This window comes from Cygnus olor, chromosome 14 (genome assembly GCF_009769625.2).
Source record: "Cygnus olor isolate bCygOlo1 chromosome 14, bCygOlo1.pri.v2, whole genome shotgun sequence".
In the NCBI taxonomy this organism is placed as follows: domain Eukaryota; kingdom Metazoa; phylum Chordata; class Aves; order Anseriformes; family Anatidae; genus Cygnus; species Cygnus olor.
In genome coordinates, this window is record NC_049182.1 from 9210547 (window position 1) to 9232812 (window position 22266).

Consider the following 22266-nt stretch of genomic DNA (forward strand, 5'->3'; position numbering starts at 1 on the left):
AGGTGGCCAAGGCTAGGATTTTAGCCATTTCGGGGGACCCAGGCTAGCTCATCCAGAGGGCAGGAGAGCCAGCTGTATTTATTCCTGGTGCTATCCTGTCACTGCACCGCCCTGAGTACTGCCACAATTGTTTCATTTTTGAAGCTTGAATACTTCAGAAATTTGCAGCCGAGTGGCCTCCAGGAACATCACCCAGAAGAACAACCTCAGTCCGTGCTGCTTTAAGCACGCTGACTGCAACACGAATGGTCACAGGCTTAATTGGCACACATTTATGCAAGTTGCTGTCCTAACGGCTTAAGTGAGGGCGTACACATTACCGAAGGCTGGCCCTGGACCCCTTCCAGTTTGTCTCTATAAATCAGGTAGGATTAGAATCAAACCCAGCGTTTTCAGCAGAGACGCCCACGCCTGGCCACGAAGAGGCTTCGCACAACTCCGTCCGCAGCTGCGCCGTGCTCGGGGTTTTGCTGCCCACGAGCCCCACAGCGAATCGGCTCCGTCCTGCCTCACACCACCTTCAGCCCCTCTGTGCAGGAGGGGGTCTTCATGGCGGGGCAGTACTTCACTGCAAGGGGATGCTCTGCTTGCTTTTAAATGTCAGCCGTTTCTTCTGGCCGCTGCCCGTGTTTGTTAACCTGCGGAGTCCTCTGGACTGAACCTCAGTGCCGAGCTCTGCTCAAATGTCTCCAGCTTTAGCACTATCTGTAGATGTTATTAATGTATATCCACCACTTGCTCCCTCTTACAGATCATTAATGAGGGTGTTACAACACACACAGACCTAATATTGATCCTCGTGGCCTCAGCTTTACATATCCCCAGAACAAGCCTCTCTTGTGTTCATCACCGGCCTTGGCTGACAGTCTTTTAGCAGGACTTCAATCCAGAGACGTTACTATCTAGACCAAATTGAATTATTTATCCATGTAAGATTTTGCAAGACGTGCTATTAAGTGGTTTCCCGAAACCCTAATACATCACAGCTCCTACATCCCCTAATACCTGTTCACTCCTCACCTCCACTGATTTAAGAGCCAGCTCCCAATGAGGCTGCAGCCAGCTCGGCCAGTCCGCACGCCCTCGTGCTCACGGCAAGGGATGTTTCCTTTGACTGGCTCCTTCCCATCCCCATCCACCCTGGTTTTGGTTCCCCGTGTCCAAGACCTGCCCGTGGGTCTCCAAAAGGCTGCCTTGCAGCCAGATTGTGTCCTGCTAGAAGATGGATGCCACCCACTTCTGAGCCTGCTTAGCTCCAGCTCTGCAGCTGAAATCCTCCCTCTTCCAGGGTCCAGGCACGCCGCCCTTCTCCACGGATTTCCAAAAGCTCTCCCACTCCCATCGCCCATCCCTCGCCCACCTGCGAGTTGCCCTGTGCTGCTGCGCAGTGGCAGCCCCTGCGCTGCCCCCGTGGGCGGCTCGCACCTGGGGAGGTGGGAACGCGCTGCAGGATCACAGCGGGACCGCGCCAGAAGCACGCGCTGGAGGAGGTTAAGCGAAAGCTCCCCCGCTCTCCCCAAAGTGCTGGCTAATGGTGCTAAACCTATTCCGCTTAAGAGAGGGGCAATTTAATCCTAGCAGGCTCTGCGAATCCCCGGCTCTTCTCTCTAGGCATCAATCTTCCCTCATCACTTTTGCACTTGCCGGAAGGTCAACCTGACACTCTCATCTGCAGCTCTCTTCCAGGGCACCGGCGTGATTTACGAGCACACCAAACTCACCACGGCTGCCTACGTCTGGGCTGTGCGCGCACACACGGTCGCAACGCGCGCTGCAGGACGGCACAGGGCTCGAGCACCCATGGGGCTCCTGGGGTACCGGCGGGCCCCGGTGTCCGCAGCCCCCAGCACCTGCCTGTGCTCCCCACGCTGGGTCCTGAGCAATCCCGGCGTTTCCAGCAGCGGCAGGAGCAGAATTATTGCAGGACACGTGTTGTACGAGCCTCATACATTTGAGGAAGATGTTTAAATTGCTTAGCGGCGTTCTACTGAACAACCACGGTACAGCGAACTGCTGAAGCAAATCCAATTAATCCTGATGGGCCAAAACATACACACACACACACATCTCAATTCCAAGAATTCTTAAATCTTCTTTAGTTTTAAAACCAGAAAATAAAACGTACCTTTTAATTAGGATTTATGGCTGTTTGTACCTCTGCTGGGAGACAGCCCCGCAGGCCCCCGAGTGCTCTGCATAAATGCAGGCGTGGATGGGAGGAACAGAAGGGGCCAAGAAGACTCAGGGAAGACAACCGGGCTTGCTCTTTCTGACCCAACCTTTTAATGCTCATCTGTCTACAAGGATAATAGGAACTCAAGGGGCCACTCAACCAACTGCCTTTCTAATAAGATCGCTAGTCCAAAAATAATCTTAATCAATTAAAATATTCCCAAACTGCCACCGATACTCTTAGTTACAAGGTCATCTCCAACACACAACTTCCAGGGGAAACTAATTATTATAGCTGAGGCGAGGTGGGACCTGCGCACCTCCGCTCTGTGCCGGCCTGGATAGGGTCTCTCTTCCTCTGCCGTCAATTTTAAGCATAATGGCCAGAAGGAACCTGAATTCTTTTTCTGCGTATCGTGCTCTGCTGTCTAATTTACGATGCTCTCTTCTGAGCAGTTTCACCGTCAGCATTGTGCACGGATCAAGAAAAAAATGGATTTCCAAAGTTCCCCACACGCTCAGTGGAAGGCAGCCACTATTCTTCTTCCTTGGTTTTTAACCCGCTTGGTTTCGACAGACACCAGGAAATCAAATTCTCATTTTAAAAATGCTTTTGCACATACTTAAGAGAACCTGACTCTGCCAGCAGAAACAGATACAGCTCCACTCGCTTCTAAAAGCCCGTAAATGGAAGCCAGTAGCCAGCCTCCCACATCCTGCTCCCTTGAATCCACATCTTAAACCACAGAAGTCAGATTCAGGGAAGGAAAGGCAAGGCTACAGAAGAATGTCTCGATAGCTAACAGTGCAGACTGCAAAGTCAAAAGGTCTGGTTAATTTTGCTGCTCAACAGCAGTTGGGACCATCTAACAATAGGGCACAGCCAAACACCACACGTCCTGCATGGGAAATACGCAGATGAAAACCAGACTAATTTATTTTTAAAAGCTAATTAGATGTTGGAAGTGCCACGTTTGGTTCTAGCCAAGGCTGCTGCTGAAATTAATATCACACCCTACTTTATTAGTCTCTGACTTCAGAATCTGTTTCTGCTCTGCTCTCTCTTTCAGCTCATTAGAACAAACCTGCTGGAAGCGGAGCCTGGAACAAGACCCAGCCGGGCTCCTGCCAGATGTGTAGGTTCTGACACACGGGGGGAGGCCGATGTAGAAAAAAGGGCTCTCACCGGGCCACGAGGAGGCTGGATTCAGACCCGCTGCCACTTCCACGGAGCGAGCACAGCGGTGTGGAGAAACCTCCCCAGGAGCACTCACGCCGTGCTCTCCTCCGGCACCTGGAGGCACAGAGCTGAGTGCTGCAGGGTGCTCCCACACGGTTCTGCTTCACTCAGAAGATGTTGGCAGCGAAAGGTGGGCACTGCCATCTTAGCAAGGTGTCCCCCAGGCCACGCTTGTCCTGGGACAAACTGCACAGAGCTGGCAGAACAGGGCAGGGCGGTGGCCAGGCAGCCTGGCCAATTCCCAAACACTCCTCTCCCTCTCTCCCCAAAACCTACATCATCTGACCCAGAACATCGACAAACACTGCTATTTACCCAGACCCTGAACATCTCCCAACGGGAATACTCAGGCAAAGGGATGTTGCACACCTACGGAAGGCAGGCACTGGGCGCCGTGCAGAAGACGGCAGTGTTACCCTCAGGTCTCGTCACGTTCCCCAAGGGATGGTGGAGCTGGTGAGTGGAAGACCTGGCAGAAAGAGCCCGTGAGACTTCGTGCAAGTGGTACAAGTGGAAGCAGGTACTCCCAAAGCTCTCTGAGGATCTACCCAGAAGAAATGCGTTAAACTACCTTTGTGTGAGTCTTCTCCAAGGTCCCACAGCAGGTCAGCGGCATTTTACGATCCTCTGCACTGAAGACTGCAGATCTGTCAACTAAATTAGCACAACTACTGGGCCTCTGGCCATGCCCTACACTCATCCTCGAGCAGGCCTCCTGCTCCTCTTCTTCAGGAAATCTTGGGGGCCAAAGACAACCCAATTCAAGCAAGAGGTTCATGAGACAGAGCAGGACTCGCTGCGCTTGAAGAGAGCTTTGTCAGGCAGTATTTGGAATATTGTGTGCTCAAGTGCAAGTGCATGACTACCCATCTTCTGTCGTGGGCAACCAATTCCCTGCAGGATTTAAACAGTCAGGGGAGACAGGAACCACTTTGATCATTCGTCATGTCTGTGTTTTCAGAGAGGCAGTCAGCATAAAGGAGGTCATCTCCTCTTGCTTCCACAAAGCCGTAGCCTGTTCTTAATTTGTCTAACACCCCCTACACACAAAAAAAGAAGAGTTCCCCGAGTCCAGGATTATATATAACAGAGATCAGAAAGCCCCATGCCCAGAAAAATTCCTTCTGATGCAGCTCTGCAGATGCCAGCATAGACATGAGCAAAGAAAGAGAATTTGGCAAAATAACATGGATGAGCCTGATAATCCAGCATGACTGAAAAAATCCTGGGAGAGGCAGTCTGCCAAAGATCATCAAAAGTGAGAAGCTGGAGGCTTTCCAGGTGCAGCTGCTACAAGATCTGCTGGTCTGGAAGCAGAACTAGGGACTTGTTCTATAGATACCTGCCAAGAGACTGCCAAGGAAGAAAGCCATTGAATCAATGATGCCCAAATTGTCCTTGTAGCTTTTGATTCATAAGGAACCATGTCCTAACAGATGCAAGATTAATTGAGAATGTATTGTTCTCTAAAATTGCTATTGATCTGAGCTTCCCACACCTCTTCTTGAGCACATAACAAGGTCTTAGCAGAGCTAGAACAACAGTTACAAGGTTTGAAATTGAAATTCAACTTGATGTACGCTGAAGAGCTGCGACAGTTACAGAAGCCAGACAGGGCTTTTTTTGAGATTCCATGCAAATCAGATTCTTGGGTGGTTTTGCAGAAAACAACACTGCAAGAGACTGTGGCACTGGATCTGGAAGCCGATGATTCACAGAAAGAAGGAGACTGAACTGAATAAATCCACTCATTCAACCGACTGAACTGTTGTCACTTAAACAGAACCTAATTGGCTCTTTAATGGCCTCTCTGAGCATATCCTTTTCTGTAATATGACCGATTATGCCACCAGAATTTATTGTTTATAGACAAACTTACAGAACAGTCAGGGAGCCTAACCTTTTTATAGATGTGTTTTAAGAGACGTTTGTTTCCTCTTTTTCAGATACGTGCACATTGAGATGAATAATTGTAGGCAATAACAGGTCCTGATCTTTTATGTACTGCAGCATCTCTTATAGCTGCTGATTTCTTTTTTTTTTTTCCTCCTTATAGGTTTCACAATAAAGGCCAGTGATGCAGCAGACATCTGAAGTTAACTTAGCATATTGCAGAGCTAAGGGTTTAACCCCAATGAACTATTACTGCCATATGTTCCATTTCTTTCAGGGAATTTCCCAATGGAGAAGAACTCAGACAACGTGAAGAAAAAACATCCAATATCATTTGCCCTACAGCTTTTTACTGTTTATTTCTAGTGCTTTTCCCCTCCTCACATGATAATCGCCTTATTGTCGAGACTCATGCTCCAGATGTGGGAGCGAAAAGGACTTGATTTAAGATCTACAGCTTGAGAGTGAACTGAAATGCTTTTGAAAATGGTGGAATTACAAAAAGCAGCTTAGGATCCCAAATCACTGGCAAGACAGAGCAAAGCCTCAACAGTCACATACAAAAAAAAGAGATTCTAATAATTTCTTCTTGTGTACCCCAAGCTGAGGACATATTCTCAGGGCTCTGGGTTTCTCCCAGAGGGGAGTTCTTGCACGCATCCCCAGCACCAGTGTAACAGGCACAAACGTTTCGCTATTTTAGGGCATGGCTGACATTAATGCGATGACGTGAGGGATCAACGACCTAGCTGTTGTGTCGCAGCCAGGCACACCCACTCACAGTGCACCTTTACACCCCGTGGCAGTGGGTTAAAAACTCCGACTTCTGTAATTCAGGATCGGTTTACCAGACACCAGCTGTGTCAGAGCTACTCGCAAGCCTGAGTTCTGAATCATTTTCTTATCTATTTGCACATAATACAGAATCACGTTCCTCTGGCTTAGCTGGAAATCAATCAAATAAAAATTATGAAAAAAGATTTGTAAAGGGATTGAGGAAAGGTTACTTTTAAATTACGTTTCAAATTCAGTTCTGAGAGGATTTGGTTATCAAATCCCAGACTCATAACTCACCCTCACCAAGCGCACCGTTCATTTCCTAGTCAAATAGGATTTGATTCCCCTCACATGGAAGGGAAGGGACGGCACAACACACCCACACGAGGCCTGACCCCAGCGTGGGATGCTCGGGCACTCTCCCGGACCAGCAGAGCCCAGCGCAAGCCCCGGGCTCCGCAGGCTGACCACTGACCTCTCCATCGCTGTCAGATATAACGATAAACGCGTCCACAAAACTGCGCTTCTTCTTGGCGTTGGCCGGGCCCCTCTTCTCTTCCTCCTCTTCCTTCCCATCCTGACCTCGAGAGTCAGGGCCCTCTGCGGGCTTCCTCCTTCTCGGCATCCTTCACCCTGAAACAAGAGGGACAGATTAAAAGCCATTTGTTTCCTTCTGATTTGGATTTCCCCTAATAGCCATCCCTTCCTACTTTTTTTTCTTTCTATTTTTAGGCAAAATACCCCAGGCATTAGAACCTTATTACAAAGCGCGGTAGATTTAGCGGTACTGGGAGCCACACGCACTTGTCGCCGCTCATCTCGTTAAGAATACTTTATTAGAGCTGATTGCTAAAAGGGGTTTCAGGGGAACGGCAACACAGACAAGAGCCACTCTGAATGCCCTCGCTCTGAAGCGAGGAGGCTTTCCTCTTCGCTTCCCCTGCTGAAGCTCCTCAGCAAACTGCTCCAAAGCAACGTTTCACAGCGGGTCTCCCTCCCCAAATCCCCACCCCGAACTTCCCCACACCTTCCCCGTCCTGGTGCAGAACAAACAGGGCTCCGGCAGTGAATCAAGCTGAGATGTGCACGCCAGAACGAGAAGCCGCAGCAGCGCAACCATTTGTCAGCTTTTACATCGAATAAAGCACGGGGGAGAGGCAGGTCCCTCAGAGGATGCTATTTCGCTGTCAGAGCAGCAGCCCCGGGGAACCAGAGCACTACGGAAAGGGAGAACACAGGCGGTGCCAGGAGGTAGGCTGGAAACGAGACAAGGGGTTTATCTCGCAGCCTGGGCTTTTCAACGAGCTTCAGGCTCCGGAAGTCCTCTGCACAGCCGTGCCTGTGCCACCCGCTTAAAGAAGGCACTTGACAAGCAGGGAGGAACCCGCTGAGCATCATTAGCGCAAACCTGAGTGCTCGAGGAGCGGCACAATCGAGGGCAGGTGCCCACACAATACCAGGCAGTGCTTCAGCGACTCCTCTCCCTGCCAGCCCGCAGGCTGCTGGAGAGAGGAGCTGGCTGCTCCGATCAAAAGGGACTCAGACAAGAGGATCGGGAGGAGATCCTGGTGGGTGAGAGCAGCGGGGCGGCACACAAACTTAAAGCACCCTTCTCTTCGCCTTCGACGTCTGCCGTTCGGTTTGGCAGGTAACGTGGAGACGACGTTCAGCGCTTCCCGAACCGTGCTCTGAGAGAGCCCGAGGAAGCAGGCCGAGCACCGGCAGGCCGAGCACCGGCAGCTCTGCCCGAGCTAGAACGAACGAACGGCCGCAGAGCGGTTTAGCGGCGAGCCCCTCGTCGCACCCCAGACAAGGCAGAGCTGGAGAAGCAATTCGAGCTGGCCGGTTCCCAGCCCAGTGTCCTTCCCGGGATCGTTCTGCCTTCCTTCGCCATCACTGAAATAGCTCAGATGCGCTGCTCAGAGCTAAAATAAGAGCAAGACACGGCGCAACAAAAGACCCCGCGTTAGCCAGTACAGAGCCAAACCCTCTTCTGTAACACCGCAAGCTGCAGCCAGCGCTGCGTGTAGGAACACCAGGAGCAAGAAGTCCAAAACCCACATTAGCACCGAGAACAGCAGTGTGCTCCTCCATCTACTGTCAGAGGCAGCAAGCTAAGAGCAAGAGGAGCACACGCACTGCCTCTGTGTTTTCTGCAGCTCGCCACAGCTCCCTTAACCTCTCGTCTCCCTTTCTCTGCAAATCCAAGCACACACATGCGTAGAGACAAAGGATGATTGTCCTGGTGAGCAAGGACTGGCACCGAAGGCTTGCTGAGCCCTCTAAAGACAGAATCTCGTACAAATCGCACGCGCGGCTCCAGAAGTGACAGCGACCATCGCTGCAGCCCAGAAATGTTTGTGTTTACGAAGGGGAAATAAAACAAGCACTGCGCTTTAGGAAAGCATCATCTCTTGCAAAACAAAGCTGTTTTGCTCCAGCTGAGCTGAACTTTGGCTTTTGTCGGAAAATCCTTATTACACTTTCTCCATTTTTTTTTTTTAATCTTTTGCTCCACACAGTTTCTTGTCCCTCTGTCCAGAGAGATGAACCAAGCCTCCCACCCAGCTGCTGAGAACTGCCCCCACAAAGGGAGTCCACCTAGGTGGAGAGCACTCCTTTATCGGCAGAGAGACACGTACGCAGGCAGGCTTTTCTGGCACGATGTCTGGTCCCCAGTACGTGAGCCTAGGCAGGGTCACTATTTTTGGAGAGAAAGCCTGTAAACCACTTAAACAAAAGCAAACAGCAACAAGCAACTGCCACGTTGTTTTTTTTTTATTATTATTATTATTTTTAAATCCACTCTGGCATCACAGCTCCCCTCTATGCGATAGATCTTCTGCCTGATGCACTGTGCTAAATAAGAGATCACTGAGAAATATCAGCTGGAGTTATGATGAGTCACCTACCTCCAACATTTAAAGAAGAGAAGAAAAAAAATGTAAGAGATGTAACCACACAACTCCCACAAGGCTTCTGAAAATGAAGGGACTCGTGGCAAAAAAAGTCTCTGTAAACGTAACTAAGGGAACAAGACAAGTAAGAGATCACTTGTAGCTGTGCTAGTCTGAGGCTGCGAGTAGGAGAGCAGTAATAGCTTTTATTAGACGAGCTGATATAGCTGCGGGAAGGGAACAAGCCTCGGAGCACGCCCCCTTCCCCAGGTAAGGGAGCCAGGCGCACAAGCTGCGTTTTGCTTTTAGCGCTCTGCCCAAGTACCTGCGGAGGGGACGTCTGCTCGCAGGTTCAGCGAAAAAGGCCAGCCTGCACTACCTAAACCTACCTTTGCAGTTCAGCTCGTGGACTCGTTTTCCAATTTTTCTCTTTTTACAACTTTGAATTCGAGAGAATTTCTTTGTAAACGCTCTGACAGCAAAGGTGACCTCCTGACAAGGGCCTCGCACGCGCAGCGCTTCTCCAGTCGCATTTTTAGGGATATCCTTGAAGATCCCCAACTTGTGATTATTTGTCATTTTCCCTCTCATCTATCATTTTGATGAATCAGAAAGCAATTACCAACAGAATAATTCTAAATCTTGACACTGCAGCTACAGACCTGCCAAGCTGTGACAGCTTGAAAAATGCTTGAAAACGAAGCCAAAAAATGAATGACTCTCATCCCCGGATGAGTTTTCTGAGCCGCTCGAGACACAGGCTGTCGCTTTGTAAACAACCCCCCCGCCTCCCGGGGAAGAGGCACGATGCTCGCAGGCAGCAAGAGCCCCGCTCGCACGGGTCAGCGCCGCACGGCTCCCCGCGAACACCAGCCCCAGCCCCTCCGCTCGCTCCCGCCGTGCCGGGAGCAGCTGACGGGTCAGGACACCACGGTCCACAGCACCCCGGGGGGGGGGGGGACGGGACACGGGGGTTGTTTACGGGATTTATCCGTTCACAGAAATGGGCTCTTCGTAGAAGGAACGCGGCGGAAGGCCAAGGCCGACCGCTGCCAAGCTCTGCGGGAGGTGCTGCCTGCTCAGCTACCCAAAGCGAGCCCACGGCAGCCCCGTGGGCAGCACCCTTCTCCAAGGGGAGGCGTGGGGGGCGCAGAACCCTCCCCGCAGCACCCCGCCGCCCGCCCAGGCCCCCCGTCCCCTCGCCCACAGGTGCCACCGCAGGGCCCTCGGGCACGGCGGGCGCTGCAGGGACATGGCTGGGCTGGGAGGAGCTGGGTGGGGGATGCCCAAAAAGCCCCCCCCCCCCGGGGAGGAATTGGGGTGTAGGCGGGGATGGGGTCGGTTATAGGAAAAATAAACCGAGGGGGGGCAGCCCTGGGGATGGGATGGAGGCAGCCAGGTGGCAGGAGCCGGCCCCAGCGGCGCTGCAGGGCCGGGGGGGGGGGGCGGCACCGGGATCACTCCGCGGGGGAAAGCGCTGGAGCACGGCCCCGTGGGCATCCCGCGGGGCTGCGGCCTGGCGGCGGGGCAGCCCCGGGTCCGCACCGGCCCCTCGTCGGGGCACGGCCGCACACCGGGCCCGGACACCCCCACCCCCCCCCGCGCCCCGCTGCCCCCCCCGGGCCGGGCCGACCCCGCTCAGCGGGTCTCTTACCCGCACTCAAGTTGGCGGCGGAGGCCTCATTGCCCTCAACCAAGATGGCGGCGGCGGCGTCGCGTCACGTGGCCGGGAGGGGGAGATGAGGTGAGGCGGGCGGCGCCATGTCGCGTGAGGGCGGCGGCGGCGGGGCTGGCAGAGGGGGGCCGAGGGGAGCGGGCGGCAGGGGACTCAGGGGACCGAGAAGAGGGCGGGGACGAGGGGCAGCCGCCGCTCGGAGCCCCTCAAGGGCTACCGGGGCGCCCCCACGGCTTCTCGCGACTGATTTTAATAGGAAATAAACATCGGGGCGCGGCGTGACTTCATTCCGCGCTCCCCGCCCCGCCGCAGGACGCTTTAAACGCCGCTCCCGCTCCTCGCCCCGCCGCCTGCGCCGCTCGGACGGCGCCGCTCAGCCCCCGCGGGGCCGACACCGGCGCGCCTCCCCCCCGCTGCCCACAACCAACGTGGCCGCCGCGGCCTCCCTCCGCCAGCACGTGACGGCGCAGGAAGCCGCCCCCCCCCCCCCCCCCGCGCCGTTGCTAGGCGCGCGGAGATCTCGCGAGAGCTGCTGTGGCGGCGGCGGCGGCGGCCAAGATGGCGGACGGGGCGGGTAGCAACGGGGACGCCGCGGCGCTGCCGGTGGGCAGGGAGGCAGGTGAGGGGAACCGGGGGCGGCGAGGGGAACCGGGCCGGGGCCGGGGCCGGGGCCCGGTCCCGGGCCCGGCCGTGAGCGGGCTGACCGCGGTTGTGTGCCGGCAGTGGAGCGGCTGATCCGGGAGAACGGGCACATCTTCACCGAGGCGCAGTGCAAGGTGTGCAGCGCGCTGCTCATCTCCGAGTCTCAGCGGCTGGCGCACTACCAGGTGAGCCACGGCACCGGGCGGGACGGGACGGGACGGGACAGGCAGTACCGGGCCGTTCCGGGCCGTGTCCCGCTGTACTGGGCCGTACCGGGCCATATCCCTATGTACCGGGCTGTACCGGGCCATAACAGGCAGTACCGGGCCGTGTCCCGCTGTACTGGGCCGTACCGGGCCATATCCCTATGTACCGGGCCGTACCGGGCCATAACGGGCCGTGTCGGGCCGTGTCCTGCTGTACTGGGCCGTACCGGGCCATATCCCTATGTACCGGGCCGTACCGGGTCATAACGGGCCGTGTCGGGCCGTGTCCCGCTGTACTGGGCCGTACCGGGCCATATCCCTATGTACCGGGCTGTACCGGGCCATAACAGGCAGTACCGGGCTGTGTCCCGCTGTACTGGGCCGTACCGGGCCATATCCCTATGTACCGGGCTGTACCGGGCCATAATGGGCAGTACCGGGCCGTGTCCCGCTGTACTGGGCCGTACCGGGCCATATCCCTATGTACCGGGCTGTACCGGGCCATAACAGGCAGTACCGGGCTGTGTCCCGCTGTACTGGGCCGTACCGGGCCATATCCCTATGTACCGGGCTGTACCGGGCCATAATGGGCAGTACCGGGCCGTGTCCCGCTGTACTGGGCCGTACCGGGCCATATCCCTATGTACCGGGCTGTACCGGGCCATAACAGGCAGTACCGGGCCGTGTCCCGCTGTACTGGGCCGTACCGGGCTGTACCGGGCTGCCCCAGCTGCTTTCTGCCCCGCAGAGCAAGAAGCACGCCAACAAGGTGCGGCGGTACCTGTCCATCCACGGCGAGGACGAGCTGGCGCCCGGCAAGAGGATGAAGGTGGACGCTAATAAGCAGGTGAGGCAGCGCGCCCAGCCTTTCAGGTCCGTGACAGTGGGTCTCAGCTAAATGCTGCCAGGCAGCCCATGTGCTTGTGTGAGAGTGAAGAAAGAAAGCGGTCCTGGGAAGGGCTCTGTGCTCCTGTGGCTGTGCCTCGTCCCGGTGAGTACGGTTCCCATTGCCTTATTCACTTAAAGGAACTCACGCTGCCTCTTATTGAAAGTCTCCCTGTGAATTACGTGGATAAAACAGGGTAAAGTAAATAGGAGCAGCAAATTCATGAATAACGAAGCCAGGAATATCATTGCACCTGCATAACACTTAATTTCATTACAAGTACTTTCAGGGTTCACAACTAACTGGACTCTTTCTGGCACAACTCTGTTTTTACTTATTTCGGTTTCTTCAGCCAGTGGCTGGAGCCTGTTGGTCAGCGAGAGGAGCACATTCCACCCTGCCATCTGTCTGCCCCGTGACTCATTTGGGAAACAGATTCTACTTTTATGATTGCTTCAGCTTTAATCCCTAGCCCTCAACATTTGTAGCGGGGGTGGAGGGGGGGGATAAAGGAGGATGCCTTCACACACAGTGTTAGGCTTAGAAATGACTGCTGCTGCCTGCTCGGCCAGCGTCGTGTTGCCGATGACCCAGCTGATAGTGGTGTTTGTGTTGCGTGGCTCACACCTCGTGGAGAGCAGAAGGCTGGCTGATCCAGTTCTGGCAGCCCCGTGGTTAACCTTGTCCTCAACCCGTACAAGCCAGGATAGCCAGCCCCTCTACCTAGAGCGGTTCACTAAGATGACAAAGAAGTATTCTGAAGCAGGAAGGCTGTCCAGTCAATGGGGGGACAGTGCTGCACCATGGAACAGTCAAACTTCCAACTTCGCATCTCAGTGTCTCAGATTATTTTGTTTTCTTAAATGCCTTAGTGTCCTTTCTTGTAACAAGAAAGCTGAGCAAGATGACCTCCCGAGGTGCCTTCCAGCCTCAGCCATTCTGTGGTTCTGTGTGCACAGGAGAGCAAGCAGGAAGGCAGCAACGGGGAGGACAGGAACAAGTGCTGCCCCATCTGTAACATGACCTTCTCCTCTCCGGCTGTGGCAACGTCTCACTACCTGGGGAAGACGCACGCCAAGAACGTGAAGCAGCAGTCCCCCAGAGCGGAAGGTATGACTGTCTGCAGTGCCTTCACATTGTAACATGCCAGCTAGAAAATGCTGCACGTAGTGATTCTGCACTGGGAAGTGTCGTTGGACCCCAGGTCTGAGCCTTTTTGGGTACGTGTGCCTGTGAAGCGAGGTAAGCCAGCAGTACACCTCCAGAGACTGCTGCTTCTCTCAGCAGCTTGCTTGGTAGGCTGGTGCCGACTAAAATCAGCATGTTTGGGGTGGTTTTTTCATTTCTTGTTTGGGTGAAATGCAGCTTTCAGCAGAGTTGTACCCATCCCTGCGTGTAAGGAATGGGACAGAGCTGTTTTCCAGGGAAAGCTGTAGAAATATCTGTCATGGGATATGATCCTTGCTAAAAGCTTGCAGAAACCAAAGTGACCAGTGAAACGCCTGTAGGGTGAATTGGGCAGGGCTGCTCAGGTGTAAAGGTACAGCTTCTGTGGCTCAGGGACTTCTGAGCTGCAGATAGCTGGGGATTGGGATTGTGTAGCTGGGAAATTTGGGGCTGTGCTCATCCAGACCTCCTGCTTTGCCAGTGGTGTCTGCCACGGCCTGCTCTACGGACTGTGCACAGCTAAGGCAGACCTCAGGCATGAGAGGAGCCGTGGGGAAGGGTGGCTGGACACGGGAGCAGTCTGGTGCACGCCTGCCACTTGGGTGTGAGAAGAGCTCTTGGGTATTTAGAAAGCTTCTCCCCGGTGTTCAGTGCCCCTACTGGGAGTTGTGTTAGCATGCACCCGGAGTGTTAAGGGAAGAGGTAGGGGTGACATCAATTTGTCCAGAGTTCTTACATTTTCTGACTAGGTTTGCTTTTGGGGTGTTTGGGTTTTCTTTGTTTGTTTAATGCGTGTTTTGGGGAAGTAAGATGACTTTTTCTTTTGCATCTGAGTTCTGTGACTGACCAAGGGTTTGGATTCACCCTACAGAAGTAGCGCCCTCACAGAAACATCCTGCTACGCTCCCCACCTCTACTGTGTCTTCTAACGAAGAGAACAAGGACATTACTGACCCAGACAAGTTCTGTAGCCTCTGCCATGCCACTTTCAACAACCCCCTTATGGCAAAACAGCATTACGTAGGCAAGAAGCACAGAAAGCAGGAGACCAAACACAAGCTGATGGCACACTACGGCCGAACTCCTGATGCACCGGCGGCGTCCTTTATGGGTGAGTTCTCAGCAAGCAGGCGAATAAATGGTTGCAGGGCAGGGTGGGAGGGCAACACCGTGTGTCTGATGGGTCTCTGCGTGAGAGTCCGTGTGGAGGGAGCGGGGAGAATTGCTCACGGTCTCACAGGATCTTGATGATGCACCGGAAGATGGATTTGGTTGATATCGTAACCCCCTGGCAGCAGGAGAGGTTTTAGACTGTAGCTGCTTGTGGCAAGCTCTGGATTGGGTTTTTGCGGTGTTGTCTAATCGGGTACGTGTCCTTTTTATTCTCTGTGCGGATAGTCCAGGGATTTTGGCCAGTGCTGTTTCTAGCTAGGTGGATTGCATCCAAAATGGAAAGATAAAAGTGGCATTTGATGCCTAAAAAATGCCTTCAGAGGGGGCTAGCCAAAGAAGGAAGAAATAGGTTTTACTGCACCTGCTGCTTCAAAGCGCATGAAAGCCAGAGAGATTTCTCCCTGAATGCTTTCTGCCTCTGTGTGGGCACTTCATCTGATGAACTAATGCAACTCTCCAGAGCAAGCAGGAATGTGGAAAAAATTGAGCTATTAAGGAGGAACTTTAGGCAGACAGTTGAAACTCATTTGGTTTGTGTTCTGTTCCCTGTGAGTACTTCTGCGTGATGAAAGCCTTGGAGCCCAGTGAAAGCATTAGGAGCTCGCAGTAAACTCCCTTGTTCCTCCCAGCAGCCTTCTGTTGGAGCAGGAAGTCTAGTACCTGCCGGATGCTTAAAGTAAATGATAAGCAGACAGATCACCTTAAAATCTTCTTCAAGAGCTTCTTTCTCTGTCATAAAATGCCTGTAAGCAGAAGATTAATTACTCTAATTCTTTGTGGGCCACCTTTAGCTGCTGGTAGCACTTAGGAGAAACGAGGCTCAATTATCCAAGTAATATTCTCTCCCACATCGTGTAGTCATGTGGGAGATGGAAAAGGTGCTTCGTGTTATTTGTGTTATTCAGCCGCTCTTTACTTAATTAATGGGGCCTGATCAATGGTTCCATTTTATCGTGACTCAGGCTCTGACGGGGTCAGGAGCCCCGGCCCAGGCTGGGTAAGCGGCAGTGCTGTTGGCTGTGTGACTGATGTCCTCCGTGAAGTCCTCACAAAACTGGAGTGTCTGCGTCCACATCGCCATGGCACTTCAGCTGTTCCAGGCAAGGTTTCCGAGCCGTAGCTGTGATGTGAGGCTGCTCTGATGCGATGGGCTGCAGTCGGGGACGTGTTTCCCTGTCTCTGTGTGCTAACAGCCACACCAAGCTGGCATGCCAGCACAGTTCTTCCCAGAACAAGCCTCTTGTTCTTCTCTTATAGAATTGAGCTCAGATGCTGACCTATACTTTTGTGAAGCGTTTTTTTTTTTTTTTCTGAGCACTGCTGTCCCTAAAGGTGCCCTTGTTGGGCTCTGAGTGGCAGCAGGTGAAGATGTGTCGTTCACAGTGCAACACCCAGATACTTGTCTGCTTAAAGTCCCTCTGGGAACCATCAGTGTAGGGTGCGGGGGCACAGCATGAAGTACCCGGTACACACCTCGTTGTCAGATTTTCAAGAGAGAGATCTCGACCTGGATTGTGCAGGGAGGTGGGCGTGAGGGCTGGAACAGCTCCTGTGGGTGGCACGACGTCCGAGCCTGGCTGTTTGGGGAGTTAAATGGCCCACTGGAGTCTGAGGCCTCCGTGGTGCAGCAGCCAGGTGGGGAAGTGTCTGCTGCACCATGCGTTGTGTTTCTCACCCGGTGATGCTGCTCTGCACCCCTAGGGTGGATGTCCCTGTTCCCCTTAGGGAAGTGTTTTCTTTGTGAGACTCCAAGGCAGAGCCTTCCTCCGGAGAGCCTGAGTTCAGGATCATTTGATGTCCTGGGGACAAGTGCCAGGATTTTCCCCTGTTACGGGCTTTTGTGGTGAACTCTGCTGCAATGTTTGCTTGTTTGCTATCTGTGACCTCCAGAACTTTGTGTAACATGACAACTCCAGCTGGAATCAGAGCCATTGATCTGTCTAGTACAACTATTGTTGGAGACTTTTTTCTTCCAGTTAACTGATACACTGACTGTAACTAAACTGCTTGCGGATAGAGTTCAATATTCTCAACTGGCACCGCAGCAAGGCTTAGCAGAGTGCTGCATTGTGGAACCTGATGTTGTGTATAATCTCCTCTGGCTGCTTTTTTGTTCTTGTTATTATTATTGAAACGTGTCGAGCTTACAAATTAAGTATCTCCCTTGGTTTCTGTTATGATGAGACAGAGCAGGAGAAGTGGGCATTTGGGGAAGAAAAAAAGTGGAGTTGCAGAGGCAGTGTTTGGTCTACTCACGCTACGTTTTCACCTCGTCTGATGCTGTGAACTGGTTATAGGAAAGGTGTGTTTGTTTTTGTAGATAACAAACCCGGGTTCTGCCCGGGGAAGGCCTGCTGGCTTAGTGCTTCCCTCCTATCACCGACCAAGGCCTGACCAGTATCTGGTGGGGTAGCTGGGTTCTGTGACCTCCCTGTCTGGTCAGGCCATTGATTTGCTACTCGTCTTTGTTTAGCAGGGGTTTAAGGCATCAAGTGACTGATTATCTTGTTTCTACCTCAGGCACCGGGTTGTTGGCTAGCTGTGTGTTAACATTGATGTCTGTTTCAGCTGGGAAGGGGTACCCGTGCAACACGTGTAACATAGTTCTCAACTCCATAGAGCAGTACCAGGCTCACATCAGTGGCTTCAAACACAAGAACCAGTAAGTAACTTTCCCGTTAAGCGTGCTTCCACCCTTGTTGAAGCAATGTTTTGGGTATAACTTAAGCGCAGTTTTGCATGTGTATTTCAAGCTGACTCACAAGCAGAGCGATACAATTTGTGCAAGCTTGTGCTGTTTGTCCTGGAGCCAACTAACTGGGGTAGGTTTACATCCCCTCAGCCTCTTCGGCAGCTCCCCCTGCAGACAGCTCGGGGACGCTGCTGTAGTAGGAGCGTCCTTCGGTTGCGTTTGGTTCTCAGTGGTTCAGGGCGGCATGGATCTTTGCAGCGAGCGCATCCAGCCTGACGCTTCTTAAACGCCATTTCTGTAAGAACCAAGATTTTAATTTAATTAAAGACTGTCTTAGTGGAGATCCACTTGCCATTCTAGTCTTGCTTTTAGAGTTGCAACTTTTTCGAGAGTTGCTTTTTTAAAATCTGGCATGTAGTCAGCGTGCTCCAGAAACCGAGGCTATATTTCTGAATTCATTCTACAGCTGGGAAGTTAAATGTTGGCATCCCCTGCAAATTATTCATCTCTAAAATTTAGACTGCTAGACAGATGATTAATACCAAATGTACTTGCTCTGGACACTGTCAAAGTTCTGCTCTTTAATTTCAAAGCCTTGCCTTAAAGAGGGTCAGTAATGGACCCCTGTTGGTTAGACAGCTTCTTAAAGAAAGAGGCATTAGGAAACCCTACCTGTAGCGGTGATAGACTCCTAGCTAGATTTCCCAGAGGGGCTAGGAGGAAAACTGGGATCTTTTGTCGTCTATCTTTGGAATAACAGCCCCATTGCACCCTGTCTGTGGAGTACTTGGTTGGAAGACATAAGCTCTGCCTGTTTCAACTCTTGAACAGCGCAGCAGGATCAGCAAACGGCAAAAACCTAACCTGAATTTAGCCTGTTGGAGAAAGAAACACTGAAGATGTTCCCTGTGCACACGCACAGCCGTTCCCTTTAAGGACATGGATGTTGTTCCAGTTTTTCCAGCCAGACAACTCCCTTTCAGAAAGCTGCTTCTGGATTTAGCTGCTAAATGCTGTTCCAGGCCAGCTTCTGCAGGCTGAGAAGAGCCAGGATACTTGCCTTGTAGTGGAAGCACTTAACGGTCCTTGAGCTGTGCAATAGCTAATTCTGCCATGTTAAAGGTGTCTGTTTACACACACAGTAAGGAAGCACTTGGAAGCTTTTCTGGCAAGTGGTTGACTTGTCTGTAGTAGGTTGCTACTCTGCTGACAGCCGTGCTTGCTGAGCAGTGATGGCAGCTGACAGATTTGAGTGATTCTGACATTGTTTCATTTGTCTGTTCTCTCCCTCTTGCTCCGTTCGACGTCCAGGATGCCAGGAGCAGTGCCGGTTGTAGGACCCTTCCCACCACAGCAGTACGTCCGGGAAGAGTCGACTGCCCCAGGAGGCTACAGTTATTTCAGCCAAGACTTCTAGAGCAAGTTGCAGCACTGTTCTTGGAGTTGTGTTGGTGGCCCAAGAACGCACATCCTTTGCCAGCCCACAAAGGTTTCATTATCCCTCTGGATAAGCAAAGCCCTACCCTCCTGTATGCACCCGTCGAGCAGAACGGGGACTGAATCTGTCCAAAAAAGGATCCAGCTGGAAGAGACTTGGTAGACAGCAAATACTTCACTCCCTTAGAGTAGTTTTCATTGTGTAATTGCTTCCTGTAAAGGTGGGTGCGGTGTGAGAGGAAGTGTGTATCTGGTATAAGGAGGGTCTGGCAACAGGCTGGCAACGGCCACCTCCTCCCTCACCAGAGCAAGCGGTGGATTCCTGCACCTGGAAGGCCAGCATCCCGCGCTCAGAGGTGTCTTTTGCTGGAGGAGAACTCCTAGATGACAGCAAGCAGTGCTTACGCGGCACGGATGGGGACACTCTGCGGGTTGCCTGGCTTTTTACAGGCCCAAAATGAGAAGTGGCAGTGTAGCATCCCATCATGCCTCCTCTGGGCAGGTTTGTGTGCAGATTTTCATGAGCCACTGTTTGCCCTTAGAGCCTTTCACAGCACTGCAGCCGTTGGTTCTGGAGCTCTGTTGTTTAGGTGTCTAACAAGTAGTCATGATTTCTGGTGTACAGCTTGCTGCTAGTGGGAGCGGGGGCTGAGAGAGGAGTTGGAGCTCTTGGCTCTCCAGACAGCTCAGCCCTCTGCTCTGAGGATTTCCATGTGGAAGGAAGTAACTGTTTAGCCTGGTTTCCTATGGAAACAGGTGTATGTGATGATTCACCATGTGTGTCTTTCCCCCCTGCAACTTAAACAAATTGCAGCCAAACTTGGCAGTGGTGGCGATCTCCAAGATCTAAACGCGATCAGCAGGCGAAGGTTGAGCAGAGCGAGTTCGCTTCACGTGCAGGCCCTGACAGAGTCTAAGTGCAGCATTTTCCCTACTGCCAGCAAAATACTATGGGGGAAGAGAATTTTAAGGAAAAAAAGAGAGGAAACGAATCTAGATACAATAGAAGACCGTAGTATAACTTGGTCAAATTGTTAGCTGACTCAAAAACTACAAATCCTCTGGAAACCTGCCTTCGTTAGTCCTTCATTAGGCACTCCTTGCCCAAGCCCTCTCCTCAAAGCTCTTACATACTTGTACCAGCCTGGAGAAGGGGCGTTCTGTGTTTCAAACCCGGGAATTAAGACTGATGGTCTCTTCGTGGTGCTAGTGTACTAGATCTGTTAGAAAAGCCCCCGGAAGGAAGGGCGGGCATCTGAGACTGTTGTGCATTTTGGATGAGTTCTTTAGATGTTTTGTCCTTGAGCTAAGGCATTGTCTGTGCTTCGCCAGCCCACCACGAGAGCCATGTGTGTCGGGCTGGCCTCGTGTTCGGTGCCAACGCTCCGAGTCAGACGCTCCGCAGCTTCGTCCCAGCGTCGGTGCCTCTGTGGAGCTGAAACTTTGCTAGCCCGTGGCAAACACCCTGTCATTTTCCCTCCCTGGGGCAGAAGGCCGGGGATCTGGCCCCTCCTGGGGCTCCGTGGGGCTGGCAGAGCGCTGGGGACGCGCGGCACGGCCAGGGTGGGCTTAGCGGAGCCGCTGCCTCCCGCGGCAGCTGCTGCAGGGCAGGCTGGGGCCCTGCGCTCCCCGCGCTGCGTTCCAGGGGGAGCAGCTGCCGCCCTCGCGAGGCCGAGAGCCAGGCCGTGGAGGCACTTCCAAAATCCAGCGTGCGCTGGTCAGGTTAAGCAAGGGGAGAGAGCTGGTTGCTGATCTCCGCACTTGGAGCGAGTGCCTTCCCCTCCCCGCTCGAGGCTGTGCATGAGCTTTGTTTGCCTTCACCCTGCGCGGAATCTGCCATCTTCCCTTAGGACAGGCTCCTGCTGGTCTGGGTTCGCCTTCCTGATGTTTTCCACTCTTGTTCTACTGCTGAGGTCTGACCTTAGCCTCCTGCTTGAGAGGGAGTCTCTTTTAAACCTCGCAGGCTGATCAATGAGCAGAAAATTGCGACGAACTGAAGGACGCATTGTGTGCCGGGTAGCACCGGATGGCCTCCAGCGCCGATCTCCGCTGCTTAGCTCTCGTCTCGCCGTGTGAATGCAGGTGCCTGCTAGATGTGCTGTGCGTTGACACCACGAGGGATCCATTTCCAGCACTGCCCAGTCTGGTGTGTCACTGCGCTGTCTGTGTACCGACAGTTTTGCCTCCCCCTGTACACGATGTTTATGTATCTGCTGTTTCCCTAAGGTGAAGCTCTCCAAATAGAGTGTTTATTACTACTGCTGGGTGCTGTCTCTCTGCAATAGCCCTTCCTGTTTTGTTTTGCCATACTTCGAACAACAGGACACACACACACCTTTGAAATACTCGGGAGGGGTGGGAGGCTTGTGTTCCCAGCCGCCCTCCTCAAGGCTCTGCTGTCATCCCAAGGCCCCTGAGGTCTGCACAAAGCCGGTAAGTGCCTTCCTCTGTGCTCCTCTGGCAAGTCAGCGTGGCCTGGAGCACGCCAACGTCACCGAGGGGAGGACAGGACAGTCTGGCCCCGGAGCCTGCTGGCACCCCTGCAGGCTGTCGTGCGGCTTGCGTTGAAAACATCCGTGACAGCCACGGGGCACAGGGCCTTTTCCGGCCCTCCCGTGGCAGCGCAGGAGCAGGGCGATGGCAAAGCCTCCTGCCTCTGCTTGCACCCCTCACCGCACCCCGGGGCACGCACGGGGGCAGAGCAGCACAACCTTCAGCTGCACCCCCTGCCCCGCGGCCCTTCCTGCAGCACAGGGCAGCCGGCTGGGCTCCCCGGGCCTGCCCGTCCTGGTCCCCCGTGGGCAGGGTTGTGACGGAGCACGGGGACGGTGTCTCCGGGCACGGCGCAGGCCTTGTGCTGGCGCTGTCCCCAGCCACGGGGCAGTGCAGGGAGGGACGGGCTGCGTCTGCCTGCTGCAGGGCACGGCTCGGCTCTGCCGGGGCGGCGTGGCGGCAGCTGCCAGCCCGTCCCTTGCTGACCCCGTCCCCTCCCCGCAGCAGGGACGTGGTGTTTCTCGCGGCTCCCGGCCTTCCTGTGGGTGCAGGCGCTCCCCGAGGCAGGTGCAGGGTAGGAGGAGGACGTGGGGCTGCCTCCGTCCTGTTCCCATGCTCTGATCATTGAACCAGAGGGGTGCCAAAATCACAGGTGGCCTGGCCCTCTGGGTGCACGCTGCCCCGGCTGCCCATCAGGCTGCTCCGGGGGGGCCCAGCAGCCTCCCTCCCCCCGCAGCCCCCAGCTGGTGGCTGCGCTCAGCCAGCTGTGCCTCCCGCTGGCTCCATCCTGCTGCCAGGCCCGGCTGCCACGCTCCAGCCCTCCCCTCCTGCCCTGCTCCCTGCACTGCAGCACCCGGGGGCACCCTGCAGCGCGAGGGGACGGCAGCTGGGGCCAGAGCGCTCCGTGCGCCGGGGG

General features: G+C 53.9%; 2 protein-coding genes across 5 annotated transcripts in view; one reads left to right on the forward strand and one right to left on the reverse strand.

The window, feature by feature from the left end:
* UIMC1 (ubiquitin interaction motif containing 1) overlaps positions 1 to 10758 on the reverse strand; it is a 37435-nt gene extending 26677 nt beyond the window's left edge. For 2 of the 4 annotated variants that reach the window (XM_040573873.1, XM_040573874.1), the window contains exons 1-2: positions 10634 to 10757; positions 6558 to 6715 (exon numbers count right to left, since the gene is read on the reverse strand). In XM_040573873.1, the coding sequence (XP_040429807.1) occupies positions 6558 to 6707 (150 nt within the window). In that variant the 5' untranslated portion in view covers positions 6708 to 6715; positions 10634 to 10757. Of the gene's footprint in view, positions 1 to 6557; positions 6716 to 10633 lie in introns of all 4 variants that reach the window. The other 2 variants (XM_040573875.1, XM_040573872.1) reach the window with 2 other exon arrangements.
* A 375-nt stretch (positions 10759 to 11133) lies between these two features.
* Positions 11134 to 21115, forward strand: ZNF346 (zinc finger protein 346). The gene is made up of 7 exons (XM_040573911.1): positions 11134 to 11273; positions 11378 to 11481; positions 12251 to 12349; positions 13348 to 13498; positions 14427 to 14666; positions 17297 to 17390; positions 18732 to 21115. The coding sequence occupies exons 1-7, from the start codon at positions 11213 to 11215 to the stop codon at positions 18835 to 18837; spliced, it is 855 nt and encodes a 284-aa protein (XP_040429845.1). The 5' UTR covers positions 11134 to 11212; the 3' UTR covers positions 18838 to 21115.
* Positions 21116 to 22266: the final 1151 nt, after the last annotated feature.

Bases quoted from the DNA above. Each gene is read 5' to 3' on its own strand.
- ZNF346 (XM_040573911.1), top strand. From the start codon at position 11,213: ATGGCGGACGGGGCGGGTAGCAACGGGGACGCCGCGGCGCTGCCGGTG. The intron at 11,274-11,377 runs GTGAGGGGAACC...GTGTGCCGGCAG, and splicing joins GCCGGTGGGCAGGGAGGCAG to TGGAGCGGCTGATCCGGGAG. The intron at 13,499-14,426 runs GTATGACTGTCT...TTCACCCTACAG, and splicing joins GCAGTCCCCCAGAGCGGAAG to AAGTAGCGCCCTCACAGAAA.